At 45.0% G+C, this 27347-nt stretch overlaps 1 protein-coding gene across 3 annotated transcripts in view; it reads right to left on the reverse strand.

Annotated features, from left to right (window-relative positions):
* ltbp3 (latent transforming growth factor beta binding protein 3) overlaps positions 1-27347 on the reverse strand; it is a 183103-nt gene that overhangs the window by 17363 nt on the left and 138393 nt on the right. For all 3 annotated transcript variants that reach the window (XM_043682670.2, XM_043682669.2, XM_043682671.2), the window contains exons 12-20: positions 24454-24579; positions 23600-23731; positions 23341-23463; positions 21781-21900; positions 20339-20461; positions 13506-13628; positions 12074-12196; positions 4229-4357; positions 2375-2542 (exon numbers count right to left, since the gene is read on the reverse strand). In XM_043682670.2, the coding sequence (XP_043538605.1) occupies positions 2375-2542; positions 4229-4357; positions 12074-12196; positions 13506-13628; positions 20339-20461; positions 21781-21900; positions 23341-23463; positions 23600-23731; positions 24454-24579 (1167 nt within the window). The remainder of the gene's footprint in view (positions 1-2374; positions 2543-4228; positions 4358-12073; positions 12197-13505; positions 13629-20338; positions 20462-21780; positions 21901-23340; positions 23464-23599; positions 23732-24453; positions 24580-27347) is intronic.

Raw genomic sequence — 27347 nt, forward strand, 5'->3', positions numbered from 1 at the left:
AGTTTGTTCTGTAAATGATGAAAAGCGCCACGTTCCAAATGTGCTGCAACTGGTCAAACTACTCGACGTTAAGCAAAACATAATTTATTTAAATGCTGTAGTTAAAGTACAACCAAAGTGCCGAGCATAGCTGTTCTGCATTTTGTGTTTTTTTTGGGGTTTTTTTTGCTTTTTTTTGGTGTTGCTTTGCACAGTGTTAGGGTTTGTTTTGTATTAGAGGGTAAGTTAATAGTTAGGAGATAGTAGTATTGTAATTTCTGTTTTTCTTTTTATTATACTGATATTTGTTAACGATTGTATTTTTCAATAAATTTATATGTTTGTAAAGTTAAAAAAAATTTGCTAATAAATATATTTACAAATAAAAAGTACATCCAAAGAAAGAGGAGTTTAGAATAACAACTGTATTGGAAAACTTAACAGAATATTAGATATTACTAATTAACTGTTCCAATATGCCAACATATAAATACACCCTTGACAAAAAATGGGAAAATTCAGATACAGATTCTCATATGCAGTTCTCCAACCAGGAGGAAAAATATGAGTAGATTCAGAGAGAGTAGCAGCCAAGAGACATTCACTGAAGCTTCCAACTCTGTTGAGACCCCAATAGCTTCTTATGGTTCTGATAAAACTGAAACCCAGAAATCTAGATTTGAGAGAGCTGGCCACACCCATTCAGATTGTTAAACAAAATCCTCTAGTGGCCTTATTCTAGTGGGATTAACTAGCCAGCTCAGTACCTCTTGTTCAATCTCTCTCTTAAAAGAAACCTGGATGAAATAACCTCTTAAAGCTATAGCATTGTCACAAGCCAGAGATAAATCAAATTCAGCGCAAGTGTAAGGTTCACATGGAGCTGAGGTCACCACCAGGTCAGCCATGGGATCTTACTGAAGGACTAAAATAATGCACTTGGAAATCAGAAATGAGCCATTTAAGGTTGAGATCAGGAAGTACAGTTTTCACTCAAAGGGGTGGTTGAAATTTACAAGACTTGTCCACAAAAGGCCATCAGTTTGTATCATCCTGCTCAGGCATGCCGTGACACACCTCTGAGCCAAGTAGGACTTGAACTTGGATCTTCTGCCTCAGAGGTACGGACACCTACCACTGCCCCATGAAGGCACTTACCCCATCCCACCCCCACAACAGATGGTGGGGATCAATTGAACATGTCAAGATTGATAGACTTTTGTTGGGTAAGTATATTAAGAGATATGGAGTCTAGATGTGTAGATTGAGCTGAGATAAATGATTTGGATGAGAGTATAGAAGGAATGGTTAGTAAGTTTGCGGACGACATCAAAATTAGTGGCATTGCAGACAGTGAAGAAGGTTTTCTAAGATTACAAAGGGACCTTGATCAAATGGGTCAATCGACTGAAAAGTGGCAGATGGAGTTCAATCTGGATAAATGTGAGGTATTGCATTTGGTTCAACAAACGGGCGCAGGACATATACAGTTAATGATAGGGCCTTGGGCAGTGTTGTATAACAGAGGGAACCTAGGGTTCTGTATTTAACTTTTTGAAGTTTGCATCACACATAGACAGGGGGGGTTAAGAAGGTGTTTAGCATGCTTGCCGTCATTGCTCAGACGTTTGAGTATCGGTGCTGGGACATCATGCTGTGGTCGTACAGAGTGTTAGTGAGGCATCTTCTGGAGTACTGTGTCCAGTTATAGTCTCCTCCCTTAAAATAGAGACACATTGTGCTCATCTGAGGGGCAAACAGGGCCTCAGAATGACATCTCCTCTGAAAGACGGCAGTGTCAACAGTGCAGCCCTCCCTCAGCGCTGGTCTCTTCGGAATCCTCTCCAGCTTAATAATATCCTTCCAGCTTCTTAAGATCAAGTCCCACTCCCAGAAACCGGAGCACAAAACGCAGACTTACTCATCAGGTGCTGGTGCTGAAGGAGGGCTGCACTGTTGGCGGTGCAGAGGACATGACAATCTGTTTGCACCTCAGATGAGCACAAAGGGTTCCTATTTTAAGAAGAACAGGGTAGCTCTCCTCCGTCAATAAGTAATGATGCACAAACTCAGGTTGCTAGACTGTGTGTAAAATTGGTCGCCAAGGTTCCTGGCTGCCCTTCAAAAAGTCGGCGTCTGCTGTGGGATGCTCTGAAAAGTCAGAAGAAGTGCAATTCTTTCTTACGTCCTTATTAACCGAGTTGCAAAGGAAGGAGATTTGCCTAGTGCCCATGGCAAAGGTGGGATAGAGTGCCAATGAACTCCTCCAACCCCATCCCCGGCTCTCTCTCTCTCTCTCCAGCCAGAGCCTCACATGCAAAGAGTGGAAGAGCCTCACATTTGCTTATCCCGATATTTGTTGGAATTAGATGAAAGAACGCCCTGAATCTCTTACCTGTGCTGTGCACAGGGCAGGGATAGATCTCACAGTGGTCGCCCCAGCCTGCCCCTAGGGAGCAGCAGCACTCCTCCTTTGTGATGTTGGTTGCAAGGACGCTGTCGCAGAAGATCGTGTCATCGAGGCTGAGGTAACACTCCTTCTTGTCTTCGGGCCTCTCAGGCTCTGTGAGTGGACACAGGAAACTCCAGATGTTAAAAAAACAATTAAATACACCGCTAATTGACCTCTTTTGTAACAATTCTGAACTATCTTCCCCCTTTCCTTAGGAGTAACTGCTTCACAACTCCAGTTTCAGCAAATTGTCCTGCAAAATCGCCCCAAACTCAAATGGTTTTCCTGAGGGATGTTTACCCTAATCCCCCCAAAAATTCAGAATCTTCTACCTGAAGCTATAATGCACTGCAAAATTTACTTAGCATGCTCATAGATTCCTGATGAAGGGCTTTTGCCCGAAACATTGATTTTCCTGCTCTTCGGATGCTACATGACCTGCTGTGCTTTTCCAGCACCACTCTGATCTATGCTCATAGATCTCCCTGTGTAAATAAATTCCCATTAGTCTTCAAAACTATCTATCTCAAACAGTTTTAAAAATACATCACCATGGATACAAAAAATACTTACAAGTTAATCATTAAACCCCTTAAGGCACAGAGAAAACTCATATACCACTAGTTATAGAGTCATAGAAATGTACAACAAGGAAACAGATCCTTCAGTGCAACTCATCCAAGCCGATCAGATATCTGGATAAATCTAGTCCCATTTGCCAGCATTTGGGCCATATTCCTCTAAACGTTCCCTATTCATAATCCCATCCAGATATCTTTTAAATGTTGTAATTGTACCAGCCTCCACCACTTCCTCTGGTAGCTCATTCCATACACACACCACCCTCTGCATGAAAATGTTGCCCCTCAGATCCTTTTAAATTTTTCCCCTCTCACCTTAAACCTATGTCCTCTAGTTCTGGACTCCCCCACCCCAAGGAAAAGACTTTGTCTATTCACCCTATCCACGCCCCTCATGATTTTATAAACCTCTATAAGGTCACGCCTCAGCCTCTGACGCTCCAGGGAAAACAGCCCCAGCCCATTCAGCCTCTCCCAATAGCTCAAACCCTCCAACCCTGGCAACATCCTTGTAAATCTTTTCTGCACCTTTTCAAGTTTCACAACATCCTTCCAATTGCAGGGAGACCAGAACTGAACACAGTATTCCAAAAGTGGCCGAACCAATATCCTATACAGCTGCAACATGACCTCCCAACTCCTATACTCAATGCGCTGACCAATAAAGTGTACCAAATGCCCTCTTCACTATCCTATCTACCTCCAACTCCACATTCAAGGAACTATGAACCTGCACTCCAAGGTCTGTTTGTTCAGCAACACTCCTAGGGACCTTCCAAATTCAAAAAGTTAAGATTAGATTCCCTACAGTGTGGAAACAGGCCCTTTGGCTCAACAAGAGCACACCACCCTCCGAAGAGTAACCCACCCAGACCCAGTTCCCTCTGAATAATGCACCTAACACTATGGGCAATTTAACATGGCCAATCCACCGGACCTGCACATCTTTGGATTGTGGGAGGAAACCAGACCACTGAGAGGAAACCCATGAAAACACGGGGAGAATGTGCAAACTCCACAGAGAGAGTTGCCTGAGGCTGGAATTGAACCCGGGTCCCTGGCACTGTGAGGCTGCAGTGCTAACCACTGAGCCACTGTGCTGCCCCCTAATTCAAAAATAAATGACATTGAAATGTATATAAGTCACACTTACATGACACTTACTAATGCCTTTTCTCCCTTGACACGTTCAGTTGCCACCATTGTCCATACCTACCTTCGCAAGTGTATGTGTCCAGCGACAGGATGAAGCCAGTGTCACAAACGCAGGAGAATGAGCCCTCTGTGTTCTGACAGGCGCCGTTCGGCATGCATAGCGAGCGGTTCAAGGCACACTCATCGATATCTGTGTACATCAGAGTAAGACTGAACTCAGGAGAAACATCATTGCCCAGAGCACAGTGAGAATGGTGAAATCAGTACCACAGGGAGGCGTGCCCCTAATGATTGGGATAAGGTGTGTTGCTAAATTCACAGATAGATTGGAAAGCAGGTTGTGAAGAAGACAAGGATTTTGAATATAAACGTAGATTAATCGAGTGAGTGTGTGTAAAATCTGGCAGGTGGAGCATAACGTGGGCAGATGGGGCAGGCACGGGAGCTATGTATCTGCTTTTGGAAAAGCCCAAATGGTGAGTATTACAGTTTGGGATATATCAGAGCGACACATTGAAGGGTGTGGGGTATATCAGAGAGTGTTACAGTGAGGGGTGTGGGATATATCAGAGTGTTACAGTGAGGGGTATGGTATATCAGAGAGTGTTACAGTGAGGGGTGTGGAGTATATCAGAGAGTGTTACAGTGAGGGGTGTGGGGTATATCAGAGAGTGTCACACTGAGGGGTGTGGGGTATATCGGAGAGTGTCACACTGAGGGGCGTGGGGTATATCAGAGAGTGTTACAGTGAGGGGTGTGGGGTATATCAGAGAGAGTTACAGTGAGGGATGTGGTGCATATCAGAGAGAGTTAAAGTGAAGGATGCAGTGTGTATCAGTGTGTTTACAGTGAGGATTGCGGAGTACAGTCATAGGGTCATAGAGCACAGAAACAGGCCATTCAGTCCACTATATCTATGCTGACCAACAAACCCCAAACTGCACTAATCCCAATTAACTGCACTTGGCCTGTAGCCTGCAATGCCTTGTCACTTTAAGTCCTCATCCAGATGCTTATTAAATGCTGTGGCAGTACCTGCCTCTACCACCTCCTCAGGCACTGCTTTCCATAGTTCTACCACCCCTCTGGGTGAGGGCAATTCACATCCTTCCAATTGTGTGGTGACCGGAACTGCACACAATATTCCATCTGTGGCCTAACCAATGTTCTATAAAGTTGTAACAAGAATTCCCTGCTCCTATACTCTACACCCTACCTAATGAAGGCAAGCATCCTGTGTGCCCTCTACGCCACCCTGTCTACCTTTGCAGACACCTTCAGGGATCTATGGACATATTCCTTTTGGTCCTCAGTACTCCCCAGGAACCTAACATTCATTGTGTAAATCCTTCCTTGACTAGACTTCCCAAAAATGCCTCACCTCGTTATCAGGATTAAATTCCATCTGGGAGAAAGTGAGGACTGCAGATGCTGGAGATCAGAGTCGAGAGTGTGGTGCTGGAAAAGCACAGCAGGTCAGGCAGCATCCGAGGAGCAGCAGGGTTGACGTTTCAGGCATCCCTGATGAAGGGTTTATGCCTGAAACGTCGATGCTGCCTGACCTGCTGTGCTTTTCCAGCACCACACCCTCGACTTAAATTCCAGCTGCCATTGCTCTGCCCAAGTTACCAGCTGATCAATATCAGACTGTAGCCTGGGACCATTCTCCTCACTAGCAACCACACCACCAGTTTATATCAGGCATTGTCACACCATGAGGCATGGGGTATATTGGAGAATGTTACAGTGAGGGGTATGGAGAATGTTAATGTGCTACAGTGAGGGTTGAGGGGTAGATATAACATAGAACGTTACAGCACAGAACAGGCCCTTCGGCCCTCGATGCTGCGCCGACCTGTGAAATTAACCATCTAACCTACACCGTTCCATTACTATCCATATGAATGTCCAATGCCCATTTAGATGCCCTTAATGTCGGTAAGGCTACTACTAGATTTTAGATTTAGATTTAGATTACTTAGAGTGTGGAAACAGGCCCTTCGGCCCAACAAGTCCGCACCGACCCGCAGAAGCGTAACCCACCCAGACCCATTCCCCTACATTTACCACTTCACCTAACACCACAGGCAATTTAGCATGGCCAGTCCACCTGACCTGCACATTTTTGGACTGTGGGAGGAAACCAGAGCACCCGGAGGAAACCCATGCAGATACAGGGAGAATGTGCAAACTCCACACAGAGAGTCGCCTGAGGCTGGAATTGAACCCGGATCTCTGGCGCTGTGAGGCAGCAGTGCTAACCACCGTGCCACCGTGCCTACTGTTGCAGGCAGGCTGTTCCACACCCCTTCTACTCTCTGAGTAAAGAAACTACTCCTGATATCTGTCCTAAATCTATCACCCCTTAATTTAAAGCTACAACCACTCGTGTTAACCTTCACTATCCGAGGAAAAAGACTCTCAGTGTCCATGCTATCTAACCCTCTGATTATCTTATATGTCTCGATTAAGTCACCTCTCAACCTCCTTCTCTCCAATGAAAACAGCCTCAGTTCCCTCAGCCTTTCCTCGTAAGACCTTCCTTCCATACCAGACAACATCCTGGTAAATCTCCTCTGAACCCATTCCAAAGCTTTCACATGTTTCATACAATGTGGTGACCAGAACTACACGCAATACTCCAGGTGCGGCCTTACCACTGTCTTGTACAGCTGAAGCATGACCTCGTGGCTCCAAAATTCAATCCCCCTACTCATAAACGGCAACACATCCTATGCCTTCTTAACAACCATGTCAACCTGGGTGGAAAATTTCAGGGATTTATGCACCTGGACACCGAGGTCTCTCTGTTCATCTACACTGCCAAGGATTTTACCATTAGCCCAGTACTCTGCATTCCTGTTACTTCTTCTGAAGTGAACCACCTTACACCTGTCTGCATTAAACACCATTTGCCACTTCTCTGCCCAGCTCTCCATCTTCTCTATGTCACTCTGTAACTCACAACATCTTTCAGCACTATCCACAACTCTGCCTACCTTAGTGTCAACTGCAAATTTACTAACCCATCCTTCTTCGTTCATATCCAGATCATTTATAAAAATGACAAACAGCAGTGGCCCCAAAACAGATCCTTGCGGCATACCACTGGTAACTGAGCCCCAGGATGAACATTTCCCACCAACTATCACCTTCTTATCTTCTTTCAGCTAGCCGATTTCTGAACCAATTTGCTAAATCACCTTCAGTCCCAAAACTCCGTATTTTGTGTGATAGTCTACTGTGTGAAACCTTATTAAATGCCTTACTGAAGTCCATATACACTACATCAACTGCTTTACCTTCATCCACCTGTTTTGTCACCTTCTCAAAGAACTCAATAATTGATTAGTTAGGCATGACCAACCCTTCATAAAACCATGTTGACTATCTCTAAGCAAATTATTCCTTTCCAGATGATTATAAATCCTATCTCTTATAACCATTTCGAACACCTTACCTTCCAACCGAAGTAATGCTCACTGGCCTATAATTACCAGGGTTGTCTCGACACCCCTTCTTAAACAAGGGAACAACATTTGCTATCCTCCAGTCTTTTGGAACAGTCCTGCCGACAATGATGACATAAAAATCAAAGCCAAAGACTCTGCAATATCCTCCCTGGCTTCCCAGAGAATCCGAGGATAAATCCTATCCGGCCCAAGGTTTTATCTATTTTCAGATTTTCCAAAACCTTTTGCTAAAACATCCTCTTTGTCAACCGCAATCCCACCTAATCTAGTAGCCTATATCTCTGTATTCTCACTAATATTGCCCTTTTCCAACGTGAATACTGACGAAAAGTATTCATTAAGCAGTTGCCCTAGGTCCTCAAATTCCACACACAATTTTCGACTACTATCTTTGATTGGCCCTAATCTTACACTAGTCATTCTTTTATTCCTGATATACCTATATTCCCTTGATCCTATCCGCCAACAACTTCTTATGTCCCCTCCTGGCTCTTCTTTGACCTCTTTTTAGATCTTTTCTGGCTAACTTATAACTCGCAAGCCTCCTAACTGAGTCTTCACGCTTCATCCTCACATAAGCCTTATTCTTCCTCTTGACAAGGGCTTCAACTTCTTTAGTAAACCATGGCTCCCTCTCTCGACAACTACCTCCCTGCCTGATAGGTATATACTTATCTAGGACCTGCAGTAGCTGTTCCTTGAATAAGCTCCACATATCAAATGTGTCCATCCTCTGCAGTTTTCTTCCCCATCCTATGTATCCTAAATCTTGCCTAACCGCATCATAATTGCCTTTCCCCCAGTTATACCTCTTTCCCTGCAGTATATACCAATCCTTGCCCATTGCTATTGTAAACATAACTGAATTGTGGTCACTATCGCCAAAGTGCTCACCTACCTCCAAATCTAACACCCAGCCAGGTTCATTCCCCAGTACCAAATCCAATATGGCACCGTCCCTTGTTGGACTGTGTCAGAAAACTCCCCTGCAAACATTGAACAAAAACTGATCCATCTAAACTACTTGAACTATAGTATTCCCAGCCAACATTGGGGAAATTAAAGTTCCCAATTAACAACTACCCTGTCACTCTCGCTCCTATTGAGAATCATCTTTGCTATCTTTTCCTCTACATCCCTGGGACAATTTGGAGGCCTTTGAAAACTCCCAACGGGGTGACCTCTCTTCTCTTGTTTCTAACCTCAGCCCAAACTACTTTAGTGGATGAGTCCTCAAATGTTCTCTCAGCTGCTGTAATACTACCCTTGATTAACAATGCCACACCCCCACCCTTTTACCATCTTCTCTGTTCTTACTGAAACATCTAAATCCCAGAATCTGCAACAACCATTCCTGTCCCTCCTCCAGCCATGTCTCTGAAAAGGCCACAACACTGAAATCCCATATCAGTGTGTAATGGTAAGGACAACTTATCAGATTGTCTTACGAAGGCAGCCAACATAATCAGATACCCCTCCTACCCTGGTTATAATCTCTGCCAATCACTTCCATCAGGCAGGAGATACAAAAGCTTAAACACATAGAACATAGAACATAGAAGAATACAGCGCAGTACAGGCCCTTTGGCCCTCGATGTTGCGCCGATCCAAGCCCACCTAACCTATACTAACCCACTATCCTCCATATACCTATCCAATGCCCGCTTAAATGCCCATAAAGAGGGAGAGTCCACCACTGCTACTGGCAGGGCATTCCATGAACTTACGACTCGCTGAGTGAAGAACCTACCCCTAACTTCAGTCCTATATCTACCCCCCCTTAATTTAAAGCTATGCCCCCTTGTAATACCCGACTCCATACGCGGGAAAAGGTTCACACTGTCAACCCTATCTAACCCCCTAATCATCTTGTACACCTCAATAAAGTCACCCCTAAACCTTCTTTTCTCTAATGAAAACAGCCCCAAGTGTCTCAGTCTTTCCTCATACGATCTTCCTTCCATACCAGGCAACATCCTGGTAAACCTCCTCTTCACCCGTTCCAGTGCCTCCACGTCCTTCCTATAGTATTGCGACCAAAACTGCACACAATATTCCAGATGCGGCCGCACCAGAGTCTTATACAACTGCATCATGACCTCAGGACTCCGGAACTCAATTCCTCTACCAATAAAAGCCAGTACGCCATATGCCTTCCTCACCGCACTATTTACCTGGGTGGCAACTTTCAGAGATCTGTGTACATGGACACCAAGATCCCTCTGCTCATCCACACTACCAAGTATCCGACCATTAGCCCAGTACCCCATCTTTTTGTTATTCTTCCCAAAGTGAATCACCTCACACTTAGCTACATTGAATTCCATTTGCCACCTTTCTGCCCAGCTCTGCAGCTTCTCTATATCCTGCTGTAACCTGCCACATCCTTCCTCACTGTCAACAACTCCTCCGACTTTCGTATCATCCGCAAACTTGCTCACCCAACCTTCTAACCCCTCTTCCAGGTCATTTATAAAAATGACAAACAGCAATGGTCCCAAAACAGATCCTTGTGGAACACCGCTAGTGACGGCACTCCATGAAGAAACTTTGCCATCAACTACTACCCTCTGTCTTCTTCCATCCAGCCAATTCCTAATCCAAACCTCCAACTCACCCTCAATGCCATATCTCCGTATTTTCTGCAGTAGCCTACCATGGGGAACCTTATCAAACGCCTTACTAAAATCCATATATACCACATCTACCGCTTTCCCCTCATCAACCTCCTTCGTCACCTTTTCAAAGAATTCAATAAGGTTTGTGAGGCACGACCTGCCCTTCACAAAACCATGCTGACTATCCTTGATCACATTATTCCTATCCAGATGTGCATAAATCCTATCCCTTACAATTCTCTCTAAGACTTTGCCCACAACAGAAGTGAGACTCACCGGCCTATAGTTACTAGGGTTATCCCTACTCCCCTTTTTGAACAAGGGAACCACATTTGCTATCCTCCAGTCTTCTGGCACTACTCCTGTAGACAAAGAGGACATAAAAATCAAGGCCAATGGCTCTGCAATCTCCTCCATTGCTTCCCAGAGAATCCTAGGATAAATGCCATCAGGCCCAGGGGACTTATCTATTTTCACCTTTTCCAGGATTTCCAACACCTCTTCTCTACATACCTCAAAGCCATCCATTCTACTTATTTGTGACTCAGTATTCGCATCAACGACAATGCCCTGTTCCTGAGTAAATACTGAAGAAAAGTATTCATTCAGTGTCTCCCCAATCTCTTCCGCCTCCACACGCAACTTCCCACTACTATCCTTGACTGGACCTATTCCTACCCTAGTCATTCTTTTATTCCTAACATACCTATAGAAAGCCTTAGGGTTTTCCCTAATCCTACCGACTAAGGACCTTTCATGTCCCCTCCTTGCTGCTCTTAGCTCTCTCTTCAGGTCCTTCCTGGCTACCCTATAACTCTCAATCGCCCCAATTGAACCTTCACGTCTCATCTTAAGATAGGCCGCCCTCTTACATTTAACAAGGGATTCCAATTCCTTATTAAACCACGGCTCCCTCGCACGACCCTTTCCTCCCTGCCTGACAGGTACATAATTATCAAGGACACTCAATAGTTGCTCCTTGAACAAGCTCCACATATCATTTACACTCTTGCCTTGGAGTCTACTTTTCCAAGCCACATCTACCAACAGATTCAAGAACAGCTTCTTCCCTGCTATTATTAGACTTTTGAATGGATCTCTCAACTATAATGTTGATCGTACTCTCTGTGCACCTTCTCTGCAGCCATAACATGATATTCCCCGCTCTGTTCTATTACCCTAATGCACTTTATATGGTACGAATCATAGAATTCCTACAGCGTGGAAGCAGCCCATTCAGCCCACTGAGTCCACACTGACCCTCTCAAGAGCATCCCACCTGACCCTATCTCTGTAACCCTGCATTTCCCATGGCTAACCCACCTAGCCTGCACACTATGGGGCAATCTAGCACGGCCAATCCACCCTAAACTGCACGTCTTTGGACTATGGGAGGAAACTGGAGCACCCGGAGGAAATCCACGCAGACAGGAAGAGTGTGCAAACTCCATTCAGAAAGTCACCCGAGGGTGGAATCGAATCCAGGTCCCTGGCGCTGTGAGGCAGCGGTGCTAACCACTGAGCCACTGTGCTGCCCCTTAGACTTCTGAATGGACCTTTCAAACTTTAAAGCTAATGTTGATCTCGCTTTTTGTGCACCGTCTCTGCAACTGTATTCCTCGCTCTGTTCTATCATCCTGATACAATTTCTATGGTACGATCTGTTTGTATTGCATGCAAAACAAAACTTTTCACTGTACCTCGGTACAGGTGACAATAATAAATTTTTAAAAATGAGGGATATGGAGGCAGAAGTTCCGGGAACCCTTGGTAGCTCCTTGCTCATGTTGAACTGCTCTAGCCCTCAATTATTACCTTTACACCTTGTGTCATCAAACAGTTGGAAACCCAGATGACATTGGCACGTATAGGATCCTGGCATGTTGACACACTCTCCATTGTTGCAGACTCCTGCTACCTCCAAGCACTCGTTGATATCTGTGTGAGAGGGCAAAACATGAGAAATGAAAACTAAAAGAACTGCGGATGCTGTAAAGCAGAAACAAACACAGAAATTGATGGAAGAGCTCAGCAGGTCTGGCAGCATGTGTGAAGAGAAGTCAGGGTTAATGTTTCGGGTCCAGTGACCCTTCCGGTCAGCAGAGATAGAGAAGAAATTATTTATTCCCTGATTCTCTGTAGTGAAGGATACGAGGACAGGAAAGTATAAGCTTTTATTTGCAGAGATATAAATTACAAGCTTCTAGTTGTTTCTGGTTATAGAAGCAAAATTGAATCCCACAGTTAATGCTCACCATAGACTCATACAGCACGGAAACAGACCCTTCGGTACAACTAGTCCATACCAACCACGTTCCCAAACTAAAGTAGTCCCACTTGCTTGCATTTGGTCCATATCCCTCCAAACAAACAAGGAACGGGAACATAACAGCACAGAAACAGGCCCTTCGGCCCTCCAAGCCTGCACTGACACATTTTGCCCCTCCATACTAAAACTAAAACCGCTCCTATTCATGTACTCATCCAAATGTCTTTTAAACAGTGTAACTGTAGCTACAACCACCACTTCATGTGGAAGTTCATTCCACATGTGAACTCCTGTCCTTGTAAAAAAAAATTGCCCTTGTACCTTTTTTAAAATCTTTCTACTCTCACCTTAGAAATATGCCCCCTACTTTTGAACTCCCCCACCCTAGGGAAAAGACCTTTGCTATCACCATATCCATACCCCTCATGATTTTATAAACTTCCATAAAAAGGTGCTTACAATTAAATTGTGATGAGGATTGGGGGAGGCTAACACAGAGGAAATTAGAATAATTGAATTCCTACAATTCAATTATATAGGCCACTCAGCCCATTGGGTCAGCACCAACCCTCCCACCCAGACCCCTACCCTATCCTTGCAATGGATACCCATGGCTAACCCACCTAGCCTGCACATCCCAGGACAATTTAGCATAGCCAATTCACATAACCTGCACATCTTTGGATTGTGGGAGGAAACTAGAGCACTCAAAGGAAACCCACACAGACATGGGGAGAGCGTGCAAACCTCTACACAGACATCGCCCGAGGGTGAAATTGAACCCTGGTGCTGTGAGGCAGCAGTGCTAACAACTGAGCTACCGTACAGCCCAAAGTAAGCACACAATTCATGTACAAATTAACAACCTAACTTGCCACACCTCTCCTCCTACACTCTGCCCATCCATTTAATTCTGTCTCGCAGCCAGTGTGCAATTCACCCAGAAATTAAACAAAAACAGAAGTGGAGGCAAGTTACCTTCGCAGGAAGTCTGATGGTTAGACAGGCGATAGCCAGGGCGACAGCGACATTGGAAGGACCCCTCTGTGTTCAAGCAGCGGCCATTGGCGCAGAGCTGCCCATCACTGCACTCATTAATGTCTAAAACAAGGTGAACAAAACAAATCAGGACTGGGATGGAGAATGAAAACAAAGTGGGAACAATGCTGGACACAGAGCGTGTCTGTTACTGGAAGGGAAAGGCCTCAGAGTGAAGCCAAATACTGAAGGGACCAAACACAGGCCCCACAGTGAGATGTTTGAGAGATTTACAGAATGGAAGACTGGTGGGGTACTGCAGAAATAATCCCTGGTGGACTCGACATGTTCACCTTCCATATTGCCCTTGACAATCTGATTTGTCCAGTCAAGGTGAAGATCAAAGCAACCCATGATAATTCTAGTGCCCTTTTAATACACCTCCATTATTGCACACTTACACTTTGCGAGGAAACTCTTTGGCCTATAAGTGGCTACCAGCTGTGACTCATTTACTTTGCTCTTCCTTATTTGTAACTAAAGTATAAGACCATAAGATATAGGAGCAGATGTAGGTTAATCAGCCATCGAGTCTTCTCCATTTGATGAGATCATACGTGCTCTGTTAATCCTTAATTCTACTTTCTTGCCTTTTCCCCATCCTAATACTATCCCATTCCGTTCTAACTTCATGTCACAATCTCCTACACCCATGTCACTACTCACCGCTGTACCAATAACATCCTTCATTAACTAAACCACCCTATCTCCTTTACCTTTTTGCCTGTTCCTCTAGTGCATCAAATATCCTTGAACATATCCAAACATATAAATAGAAAGCAGGAATCAGCAGCAGTGCTTCACCTGGAGGTCCACTGAAGATGTTACCTAGCAGGGTGACGAAACGTCTGGAAATGAACCTTCCAGCGCAGCGAGCAAACCTACATTTAAAATATCCTTGAATATTGAGTTTCCCAGAATTGGTAACCCCTAAACCCCTGTAATAGCTACTATCAGGTATTATTAACTTATTTCTGTTTGTACTATCTATCTTGGAAGAAATGTGCGTGCTTACAGACAAAAGAGCTTCAGCTTTGCATCTTTCTGTTTCTGCGTACTTTGGCTGTAATATCCGTTGCATTCCCCTGTGCTGTAACTAACTCCTTTTCCTGTCTAATTCTACGGGCTTGAGATCTAGTCACAACACAGTCAATAAATAATCCAAATGCTCTGGAATGTAACATCAGTTTCTTTTACCTCCACTTATTTTTATGCCACCTACTGAGACTGAGTTTTGAACCAGCAAGACCAGTTCCACAAATAAACTCAATTCCTTTTATAAGGGTTTGTTTCACTGTTCCGGCTACAACCTCTCTAAAGAGTGTTTGCTGTGTCACTCTTTAGTCCAACTCTGCACAATAGGATTGATTTGTAATCTCCAAATATACCTCCAATTATTACAGTATATTCTCCTCCTGGAAGATAGAGAATTACCAGTCAGCATTCGTGACTAACCTGCTCCAGTGTTCCTCAATAACTTTATTGGTGTATTTCTCCAAACACTTCTCCTCTTGAAATAAATTATTCTGAACCTCTAGCGATCTGACTCTAATGAACCGAGGAAGGATTTTCTTTACTGTCCTGAGAAATTTCTCCTTTTTCAGAAGATTATATGTTCTCTTTGTAAAACAACTGCAGTTTCAATACCCATTTCCTTTCCTCGTGTCCTCTTTTCTGAGGATTCCTTGAACTTTGTTGCAAATGCAACTGTTGTCCCATTGAGCACCTAGCAATTGGCTTTGGTACGTCCGGTCTCATTGCAATGGAAACATTATATTTTTTTTGTTTCTAGCCTTTTTGCTTTATTGACTAAAGCCCATTTCTTTATTGACTAAAACTAGCACCTGTTCCACCTCCAGGTTTTCTATTTGTTCAATCTCCTTGTGGACTCCCAAATGATTACCTCCCTGCCTGTTACTGTCTGGGTTGAATATCGAAGGTTTCTGCATCTTAGACACTTAATGCTCAACTAAATAATGTTTAAGGTTTGCAGGAATGCTATTTCTGAATTATTCGATAGTTATGATAAGTGCTTGCTTCGAGTGGAATGGGGATCAAGAGTTTAGCAAAACAGGCAGATGAGGAACGGGTGACAAATATTTTTTAAAAATAGTTAGCTATTCACAAGGATTCCAGGAAGGAGAGAAACCAAACCAAGGAAATTAAGGATGGTATCAGTTGAAAGGACAAAGATTAGGGGTAACGCAGAGGATTGGGCAAGTTTCGAAACCAACAAAAGATGCTGATAAAAAAGACCTTTGAGGGCAAATGAAGAAGTAATGTCAATATGGACATCCAGACCTCCTTCATATATACACACAGGGAGAGAGAGGTTTCAGTGGGCAGAGGCCCTTTGGAGTATGAGGTGCAGTAAATAGCAATACAGAACCTGAAGATGGCAGAGGAGTTGAATAAACATTTTTCATCACAGTGGAAGACACTAATAACATTCCAAAAATGCTAAATAATCAAGGGGCAAAAGTGGGACAGGAAATAAATGCAATTTATTTGATTTGCATTGATCCTGCTAAGCTATATGGCTGTGCAACCATTCAGAGATCCTGTGCATGTCAAGACATTAGCACCCAGTTGCGGAAGTCATTGCTACACATCGATGTCCACACAGTGGGAACAGAGATTACAGTGAGCATAAATGAATATCACGAGAGAAAACGTATCATGGAAACTAAAAGGGCTAGAGGCTGATAAGCCCTCGTTGGGTTGCATCCTAGGATATTAATGGAAATACCCACCAAAATAGTGAAGCTGCTGGTAGTAATGCCCCCATTCAATTCTGGGAAAATCCCTTAGGATTTGAAAATGCTAATGTAATGCATCTATTGAAAAATGGAGCAAGACAGAAAACACAGATAATTATAGGCCAGTTTGATTCACACCTTTCCTGGGAAATGTTAGTATATATTATAAAAGATCCAAGAGCATTTATAAATACATAAAATAATCAAGCAGGATTAGCACAGCTTCATGAAGGGGGAATCATGCCTGACAAATTCATTAGAATTTTTTGAGGAGGCAACAAATAGGATAGATAAAGGAGAACCAATGGATGCAATATATTTGGATTTCCAAAAGGTGCTTGATAAGGTATTGTATTTTAAACTCAGAGCTTATGGTGTTGGGGCTATTATATAAGCATGGAAGGATCAGCTAACAAATAGAAGACAAGATTTGGGATAAGTGGGAGCATTGTCAGGATGGCAATCTGTAATTAGTATGGTGCCACATGGCTACATTTATTTGCTTTCTATTTACATTTGTGACTTGGATAAGGAAAATTAATGGAGCAAGTTTGCAGATGATACAAAAATAGGTGAGAAGACAGTTGATGAGGCTAACACAGAGTCAATGGAAGGATGTAGATGGGTTAAGGGAGTGGGCAAGATCTTGGAAGATGGCAGATAATATGGGAAAATGTGAGGTTAAGCAGTCTGGCAGCAAGGATAGAGGAGTGAAGTTTTATTTAAATGGAGCAAGACTGCAGAAAGCTATAGCACATAAGGATATGGAAGTCCATGTGAGCCAGTCAGAAAAAAACTAGCATCCAAGTTCAGCAGGTAATAGGACAGACAAATGATTATTGGGCTTTATTTTAAAGAAAAAAGCATATAAATAGGGAAGTTATGTAGAAGGCGCTATTTAGACAGATCTAAAATACCGTGAACAGTTTTGGTCCTATTAGCTAAGGTGGTAGTAGATGGAAAATATTCAACCTGGAGCTCAGTGACCAATGGTGTTCTGCAGTGATCTGTTCTGGGACCTCTGCTCTTTATGATTTTTATAAATGACTTGGATGAGGAAGTGGAAGGGTGGGTTAGTAAGTTTGCCAATAACACAAAGGTTGGTGGAGTGGTAGATAGTGTGGAGGGCTGTTGTAGTCGCAACAGGACATTGACAGGACCCAGAGCTGGGCTGAGAAGTGGTAGATGGAGTTCAACTTGGAAAAGTGTGAAGTGATTCATTTTTAAAGGTCAAATTTGAATACAGATTACAGGGTTAAAGGCAGTGTGGAGGAACAGAAGGATCTTGGGGTCCACGTGCATAGATCCCTCAAAGTGTCAAGTTGATAGGGTTGTTAAGAAGGAGTATGGTATGTTGGCTTTCATTAGCAGGGGGATTGAGTTTAAGAGCCTCGAGGTTATACTGCAGCTCTATAAAGCCCTGGTTAGACCACACTTGGAATATTGTGTTCAGTTCTGGTCGTCTCATGATATGGAGGATGTGTAAGTATTAGAGAGGGTGCAGAGGAGATTTACCAGGATGCTGTCTGGACTGGAGGGGCATGTCTTATGAAGAAAAGTTGAGCGAGTTAGGGCTTTTCTCACTGGAGCAAAGAAAGATGAGAGGTGACTTGTTAGAGGTGTACAAGATGATGAGAGACTTAGATAAAGTGGATAGCCAGAGACTCTTTCCCAGGGTGGTAATGGTTATCATGAGGGGGCATAATTTTAAGATGATTGGTGGAAGGTTTGAGGAGATGGAGAGGTAGGTTCTTTACACTGAGAGTGGTGGGTACATAGTATGCACTGCCAGCAGTGGTAGTACAGTCAGATAAATTCAGGACATTTAAGCCAATCTTGGATAGGCACATGGATGATAGTAAAATGAAGGATATGTAGGTTAGTTTGATCATAGTGTAGGATAAAAGGTTGGCACAACATTGAGGGCCGAAGGGCCTGTACTGTGCTGTACTGTTCTATCATCAGTGCTTGGGTCCCAGCTATTCACAATATACATTAACACACTAAACGAGGGATGCAAAACTTTGTCCTGAATTTTGCTGGTGCAGTAACTATAACAAGGTCAGCCAGGTGGACCTCACAGAATAGGAGTTCCCTGACTGGGGTCGTTAACCTCGTCCAATCAGGGAGCCATGGCTGACAAAGATCAACAGGAGCGTTAGGGGGTAAACAAAACCAGATGTTGCTGGAAAAGCTCAGCCACATCTGGCAGCATTTGTGAAAAGAAATCAGCATTTACATTTCGGGTCTGGTGACCCTCCCTCAGAACAGCGTCAGGGGTTCTGTGCACTCTGTGAGCTGGTTCTTAGGAAGCCAGATCTGCATCAATGACAATGCACTTGAGGGTGACAGGATACTAGTTTCTGTGGAGTTATTTCAGCTGACAACACCAAACCCCAGGAGACTGAGAGTAGTTAGTTTGCGTGTAAAGAGTATTCAAGGCAATTTAGACAGTATGAAGTTAGTGGGCAAATGCAGTATTACATGGATAAGGGTGAAGTTATCCAATTTTGTGGGAAAAGCACACTGGCTGAGGATTACTTTAATGGTGATAGATTGAGAAACGTCGACGTACACAAGAATCTGTGTGTCCTTGCACGTCAGTCACTGAAAGCAAACACATCAGTGCAACAAGCTGTTAGGAAGGTACATGGCATGTTAATCTTAATTACAAGAAAATCTGGATACAGAAGCAAGGAACTCTTACCACAGGGCTTTGGTGAGGGCATACCTGGAGTATTATATGCAGTTTTGGTCTCCTTAGCTAAGAAAAGGTAAACTTGCATCAAGGGAATGCAAGTTCATTGAACTGAATCCTGAGATGGTAGGTTTGCAATACTGAGAGAGATTGACCCCAACATTGGACAGTAAAAACGTCTTGGCCGAAAACAACAAATGCTGGAGATCACAGCGGGTCAGACAACCACACTCTCCATGGACAGACAGCAAGCCAACGTTTCAAACCTAGATGACTCTATATCAGAGCTGATGTGAAGTCTGGAGGGGACAATATCTTTGCAATAGTGCTGGGAGGTGGAGTGCTGGGGAAGAAAGGATGCTGATAGTTCAGATGAAGTGATCGGAGCATGAGGATGGCAGAACAATGATGTGTCTAACTGCCAGACTGGAGAGAACACACAGGGAGGGGAGAGAGAACATGGTGACAGAGAATGTAACAAGCAAAACTAAAAGAAATGGAAGGAATAGGTTCAAAATCTGAAGGTGTTAAAGTCCATATTGAGCCCAGAAGGTTGTAAAGAGCCTAGTTTAAAGATGAGATGTTGCTCCTCACTCTGCACTGTGATTCGCTGGAGCATCGCAGAGGTCAGACATATGAGAACGTGAGCAGGATACTGTGTTAAAAGTGGTCACCCAGTCCATATTTGGTTTCTCTAACGTAGGGTAGGCCACACTGGGTGCGAATGCAGTACACAAGATAGGAGGAAATCCAGGTGAAATGCTGCTTCACCTGGAAAGACTGTTTAGGCCCTTGGAGAGTGAGCAGGGAGGCGGTGAAAGGGCACTCATGGAGTGGGCCCCTTGTGCAGTTCTCTACCATGTAAGGCAATGGAGGCCTATGGGAACATAGTGGGAGCATGGCGCTGAAATAGAGGATAGTATTGAATGGTGGAACTGACCTGATGGGCCAAATGGACTGCTCCTACTCCTATTTTCTACATTTCCATATACACAGGTGCCACAGTGAGAGAGTTAATCAGAAATGAACACTACAGGCCCACACTGAGACTTAATATATTGTGAGGCAAACGCAGCAGGTCGCAATGTGAGGCCTGTTACTCAGAAAGAAAAGATAAGCCTCACAGAGGGGAATAAAACAATTAACAAAAAAGTAGCAATGTTTGTACCGATGGTTCATTTCAAAACATAAGACAAGTCAGACCAGTGTGTCACATTTACATTACTGGCTTTTCCTACATGGAGACCAGTTTAGAGATATACCCAGGCCCCATAGAGAGGCCTATTAGTGAGGACAGCTCCGAAGGTTATAATTACCTTGGCAGCTCTTTCCATCAGGTGCAGGTTTAAATCCTTTGCTACAGGTACAGCTGTATGATCCCTTTGTGTTGACACATTTTCCGTTTAAGCAGAAGGATCGGTCAAGGCACTCATCAACATCTGTGATCGAGGAGAGACCAAGAGTATCAGTGACCGCACTGAACATAAACAAAGGCAGCAAAAAGAAAAGAAATGAACTGCGACGCTATGCCTGACCTGGGACATGCAAATGGAGCTTTACTCTGTGTCTAACCCCGTGCTGTCCCTCTCCTGAGGAGTGTTTGATGGGGGTCAGTGTAGAGGGAGCTTTACTCTGTATCTAACCCCGTGCTGTCCCTGTCCTAGGGTGTGTTTGATGGGGGATAGTGTAGAGGGAGCTTTACTCTGTATCTAACCCCGTGCTGTCCCTGTCCTGGGGAGTGTTTGATGGGGGGCAGTGTAGAAGGAGCTTTACTCTGTATCTAACCCCGTGCTGTCCCTGTCCTGGGGAGTGTTTGATGGGGTACAGTATAGAGCGAGCTTTACTCTGTATCCAACCCTGTGCTATCCCTGTCCCTGGGAGTGTTTGATGGGGGACAGTGTAGAGAGGTAGCTTTACTCTGTATCTAACCCCGTGCTGTCCCTGTCCTGGGGAGTGTTTGATGGGGACAGTGTAGAGAGAGCTTTACTTTGTATCTAACCCTGTGCTGTCCCTGTCCTGGGGAGTGTTTGATGGGGTACAGAATAGAGCGAGCTTTACTCTGTGTCTAACCCCGTGCTGTCCCTGTCCTGGGAGTGTTTGATAGGGACAGTGTAGAGAGAGCTTTACTCTGTATCTAACCCTGTGTTGTCCTTGTCCTGGGAGTGTTTGATGGGGGACAACGTAGACTGAGCTTTACTCTGTATCTAACCCCATGCTGTCCCTGTCCTGGGAGTGTTTGTTAGGGACAGTGTAGAGAGGGAGCTTTACTCTGTATCTAACCCCGTGTTGTCCCTGTCCTGGGAGTGTTTGATGGGGGACAATGTACAGGGAACTTTGCTCTGTATCTAACCACGTGCTGTCCCTGTCCTGGGGAGTGTTTGATGGGGATAGTGTAGAGGAAACTTTACTCTGTACCTAACCCTGTGCTTTCCTCTCCTTGGAATGCTTGATGAGGACCATGTAAAGGGAGCTTTACTTTCTGTTTAAAGGTGTAGAGGGAGAATTATTTTCTGTTTAAAAGTATAAAGAGAGCTTTACACTACACCTAGCCCATCTTGTGTGAGAATGGTTCAGTGGCCAGTATGAAAGTGGGATTCCCTCAATCCTAAAACCATCCTATGGTTCTGAACCGTCTCCACCCACTGAAAAGACACACCCTTTTCACCTCGCCCAAGTGATTTTCCCTTGCCTCACGTTAATGAATCCACCTCCACCTCCTTCTCTTCACTGATTGGTCATTGGAGGGGCCAGTACTCACCGTAACACTCTCCAGCCTGACTCCGGTATCCCTCTGGACAGGGAACGCACTCATACGTTCCAGGTTTATTCTTGCATTTGCCCCGTGGACAGGTATTCGGATTGTTGCATTCATTAATATCTAGGATAAAGATCAGAGAACGTAGAGCAGTACAGCACAGAAACGGGCCCTCTGACCCTCAGTGTTGTGCCAAACATGACACCAAATTAAACTAGTCCCTCTGCCAGTCCTTGGTCCTTATCCTTCCATCCCTTGCATGTTTATCTAAATGTCCCTTAAACACCTCTATCATATCTGCCTCCAACACCATGCCCAGCAGTGCGTTCCAGACTCCTACCACTCTCTGTGTAAAAAACTTGCCCCTCACACCCTCTTTAATCTCCCCCCCCGCTCTCCCCCACCTTAAATGCATGCTCCCTAGTTTTAGACATTACAACTCTGGGGGAGAACAATCCTGACTGTCAACCTTATCTATGCATCTCATAATTTGATAGCCTTCTATCAAGTCTCCCCACAGCCTCTGCCGCTCCAGAGAAAACAACCTGAGTTTTTCCAGCCTCCCCTTATAGCTCCTACCCTCTAATTCAGGCAACATCCTGGTAAAACTCTTCTGCACGCTCTCCAAAACCTCCATATCCTTCCTGGAATGTGGAGACCAGAATTGAACACAATACTCGAAGTGCAGCCTCACCAAAGTCTTTGACAATTTGGAATCAGTCAGATGCAAGCAAACCACTGAAATCTTTGAAAGAATCTCAATCCCACATGAAACAGGCAAGTTACTTCCTCATCCTTTTGCTCACAGTGCTTTTATGAAATCTGACACTGAGTAACTCGGTGTTGGACTGGGGTGGACAAAGTTAAAAATCACACAACACCAGGTTATAATCCAACAAGTTTATTTGGAAGCACTAGCTTTTGAGGCGCTGTCTCTTAATGACTATAACCTGGTGTTATGTGATTGTTAACAAACTCTATAATAGCAGGCATAACTGAATCATTCTCTCTAACACCACCCCCCTCCTCGCAGTGTGTACTGTTCATTTACACTGTCATTTATTCATTTCCGTGATAGGTCATCCATTTCTAATTGACCTTGAACTAAGCAGATTGGTAGACAATTGCAGAGGGCAGTTCAGAGTCAACCACATCGCTGTGGGGGTCTGGTGTAGGCCAGGTTAGGTAAGTAGGGCAGATTTCCCTCCTTCAGCACATCAGTGAACCCAGAAGGTTTTGTGATTGCCATCCCAGAGACTAGATTTTAATTCCAGAATTTAATTAATTGAGTGTAAATATTGACTGAAATCATTAGCCTGGGACTGTCGTCCTCAAGTCCAGTGACACTATCACTGTGCCAGAGTCTCCCGCAAAAGAAATCCATTCATGGATACATCATCCATTCCTGAAGTGAGTTTACTAATAACCACTGTGTTCGGCTCATGTACAGGCACTGACGGGGTGTGTGTAGTGTACTGTTTTTGTACAGGCGCTGACAGTGGGTGTGTGTTATGTATTGAAGGGAGTTGGAGGTGAGTTGGGTAAGGTTGCAACTAGTGTTACCTTCGCAGGCTGTCTGATGGCTGACTGGGCGATACCCGGATTGGCAGTGACAGTAGAAGGAGCCTTCGGTGTTCAGACATCGTCCGTTGGTGCATAAGCGACCATCCGCACACTCGTTGACATCTGAAACAGAGCGAGAGGAGTCAACAGGCTGATGGGAACACATGCTGGGTGAGAATGGTACCGGGGTGCACATCCTGGAGGTGGCCACGTGCTGCGGGGGCGCCACTTAGTCATAACGCTTGCCGGAGTAACTCACCGACACAGATGCTGCCCTCCGGGAGTTCCTGTAACTGGTAACCTCGGTAACAGCGGCAGCTGTAGGTACCGACGTAGTTGATGCACTCGCCTTTTCTGGCCCCACAGGGATTGTCCTCACACTCGTTCACATCTGGATGGGAAAGCACAGCAACTTTGCATTTACGTGGTGAGGTGCGGAAAGGCACCTCATCAGGAGCCTTGATCCCCCCACAATTGCAGGTGTGACACTCGCCTGTTTACCTCCTCACTATCCAAGACCCCAGACACATCTTCCAGGTGAAGCAGCAATCCATCTGCACTTCCCCCCGTCTAGTCTACCACATTTGGGAAGATGATAACAGGCAAGAACACCTACGTTCTGTCTCCAAAAATGACCCAGAGTTTCCAGTTACCTGCCACTTCAATACACCACCCTATTCCCTGGCCAACATCTCTGTCCCTGTCTAGTGAAGCTGGAAGAACAACATACAGTCAAACAGTCACAGAGTCATATAACATGGAAACTGACCCTTCGGTCCAACCATGCCAACCCTCCGAAGCACAGGTAGAGACTTCATTCCCCGTTCCTCGACACCATCATGAACCCTCTCAGGGACCCCCGAGTTTACAATCTCAAAGCAGGCTGGGTTGGGGGGTGGGGGTGAGTTCTCCCTGGGCCAACATTAGCCGTTCAAACAATTTCACTGAAGACAGACTGATCTCAACATTTGCCCTTTGAGTGGCAGATTGCCATGTGCACAAAAAATGGCTCTTTCCTTCACTGTGCCAGCTCGCTGCACTCCGAGAGAGCGCTCAGCAGCTGAGCTTGTGAAAGCCTCCACGCAAACACAGGTCTGTCGAGCATTCTCTTACCCACGCAGTGTTTGATATGGGTATGAAGCTGGTAGCCAGTGTGGCAGACGCAGGTGTACCCGGACGGGTCATAGACACACACTCCATGCCCGCAGATCCCCTGATCCACTTTACACGTGTCCATTTCTGAAAGGCAAGAGAGGAGAACGTGACAAAAATGAGACTAAAACAAACAAAAATGCAATCAATTGTCAGCAAGGCTCTCCAGTTTAACTGATCGCTTACATGCTGGTGCCCTGTTCGATTTCTGCACTCTTCTGGGTTTAGATTAGATTCCCTACAGTATGGAAACAGGCCCACTGGGCCAACCAATACACACCAACCCTCCAAAGAGTAACCCACCCAGACCCATTCCCTACATTGTACCCCTGACTAATGCACCTATCACTATGGGCAATTTAGCATGGTCAATCCACCTAACCTGCACATCTTTGGACTGTGGGAGGAAACCAACGCAGACACGGGGATAACGTGCAAACTCCACACAGACAGTCACCCGAGGTGGGAATCGAACCCGAGTCCCTGGTGCTGTGAGGCAGCAGGGCTAACCACTGAGCCATCCTGGGTTTAGGCAAATTCATTTGCAAACACACACCCTTGCCATTCCCATCACTCCACCAGCAGCCTCTGTAGTTCTGCAGTGACACTCCCTTGGATGCACGGGTCCTTCAGTCTCTGGAATTCCTTCTCTAAATCTCTGTGCCTCTCTCTACTCCTTGAAACCAATCCCTCCACCTGAGCATTTGGTTACCTAATGTGGAAATCAGGTGCAGCGGTAGGCCATTCGGCCCTTTAAGTCTGCTCCAATACCATCATCCAACTCAGTCCCTGTTCCTGCTTTCTCCCCCTCCCTCGAGCCCCAAGAACTAGATCCAACTCCTTCTTGGAAACATTTAATGTTTTGGCCCCAACCCCATTCTGTGACAGAGAATCCCACAGGCTCCCCCACTCTCTGGGTGAAGACATTTCTCCCTATCTCAGTCCGAAATGGCTCACCCTGCCTCCTTCTCCTGTGACCCCCTGGTTCTGGACTCGCCCATCATTTTTGTTCATTCAGTCCCCGGACGAGGGTGTCACTGGGTAAGGGTAGCATTTAACGTCCATCCCTAATTGCCCAGAGGTTAGTTAAGAGTTAACCACGTTGCTGTGGGTCTGGTGTCACATGTAGACCTGACTGGGTAAGGATGGCAGTACCCCTCCCCCTAAAGGACACTGGTGAACCCACATGGATTTTCCTGACAATCAACAATTAATCCACGGTCATCATTAGACTCTTAATTCCAGATTTATTTTTTGATTTCACTGTCTGCAATGGTGGGATTTAAACCTAGGTCCCCAGAACATTACCTGGGGTTCTGGATTAACAGTCGAGAGTGTGTTGCTGGAAAAGCACGGCAGGTCAGGCAGCATCCGAGGAGCAGGAGAATCAACGTTTCGGGCCAGAGCTCTTCATCAGGAATACTGATGAAGGGCTCTGGCCCGAAACGTCGATTCTCCTGCTCCTTGGATGCTGCCCGACCGGCTGTGCTTTTCCAGCTCCACACTCTCGACTCTGATCTCCAGCATCCGCAGTCCTCACTTCCCGCTCTGGATTAACAGTCCAGCGGTAATGTCACAGGGCCACAACATCGCTTGGGGTCAAATTTTGTCTGATTTACTCTCCAAATGAAATGCTTCACTGAATCAGAGACAATATACAAATCCAACTTGCTGTTGTTGTGGGTGGCAGTCATTATTATTTGGTTCTTGCCGGTCTGGAATTCTCATCTCCTGGTTTCTATTCCATTCAATGGGACTGAAACTCCACCAACACGGGTTAGAGGTGACTCAGACACTAGAGGCAAGGGAAGGGTTTTCCAGAGATCCATTCAGACACCCCGGGGTGAATCTGGCTGTTCATTGAGAACAGAGTGAGTCTCAGCCCGTGAACTTTTCTGGGCAATCTCATTGAGGTCTATGAGACGATGGAAGTTCTGCGATCCAGGGTGATGGGTCCACTGCCTTTTTGTCATTTATAAAAATGAGTTGGATGTGAATAGAGGAGGAATGGTTGGTGAGTTTGCAGATGACACTAACATTGGTTGGTGCAATGGACGGTGAAGAAGGATACCTCAGAGTAACAATGGGACCCCAATCAGATGGAGTTTAATTTAGATAAATGTGAGGCATTGCATTTTGGTAAAGGCAAATCAGGGCAAGTCTTACACATTAATGGTAGGAGTATTGCCGAACAAAGAGCCTGGGGTGCAGGTTCATGTAGAGTCGCAGTTGGACAGGACTGTGAAGAAGGTGTTTGGTATGCTTGCCTTCATTGGTCAATGCATTGAATATAGGAGTTGGGAGGTCATGTTGTGGCTGTACAGGACATTGGTTAGGCTACTTTTGGAATACCACGTTCAATTCTGGTCTCCCTGCTATAGGAAGGATGTTGTTAAACTTGAAAGGGTGCATAAAAGATTTATAAGAATGTTGCCAGGGTTGGACGATTTGAGCTGTAGGGAGAGGCTGAATAGGCTGGGACTATTTTCCCTGGAGCATTGGAGGCTAAGGGGTGACTTCATAGAAGTTTATAAAATCATGGGGGGCATGGATAGGTTCAAGGTCTTTTCCCCAGGGTAGGGGAGTCCAAAACTAGAGGGCACAAGTTTAGGGTGAGAGAGGAAAGATGTAAAAGGGACCTGAGGGGCAACTTTTTCACACAGAGGGTTGTGCATGTGTGGAATGAGCTACCAGAGGAGGTGCTGGAGGCTGGTACAATGACAACATTTAAGAGGCATCTGGAATAGGAAGGGTTTAGAGGGAGATGGGCCAAATGCTGGCAAATGGGAGTAGATTAATTTAGGATATCTGGTCAGCATGCTCGAGATGGACCGAAGGGTTTGCTTCTGTGCTGT

The sequence above is a fragment of the Chiloscyllium plagiosum genome, unplaced genomic scaffold (genome assembly GCF_037043375.1).
Source record: "Chiloscyllium plagiosum isolate Xiang-an unplaced genomic scaffold, Cpla_swu_hap1 HiC_scaffold_46, whole genome shotgun sequence".
Lineage (NCBI taxonomy): Eukaryota > Metazoa > Chordata > Chondrichthyes > Orectolobiformes > Hemiscylliidae > Chiloscyllium > Chiloscyllium plagiosum.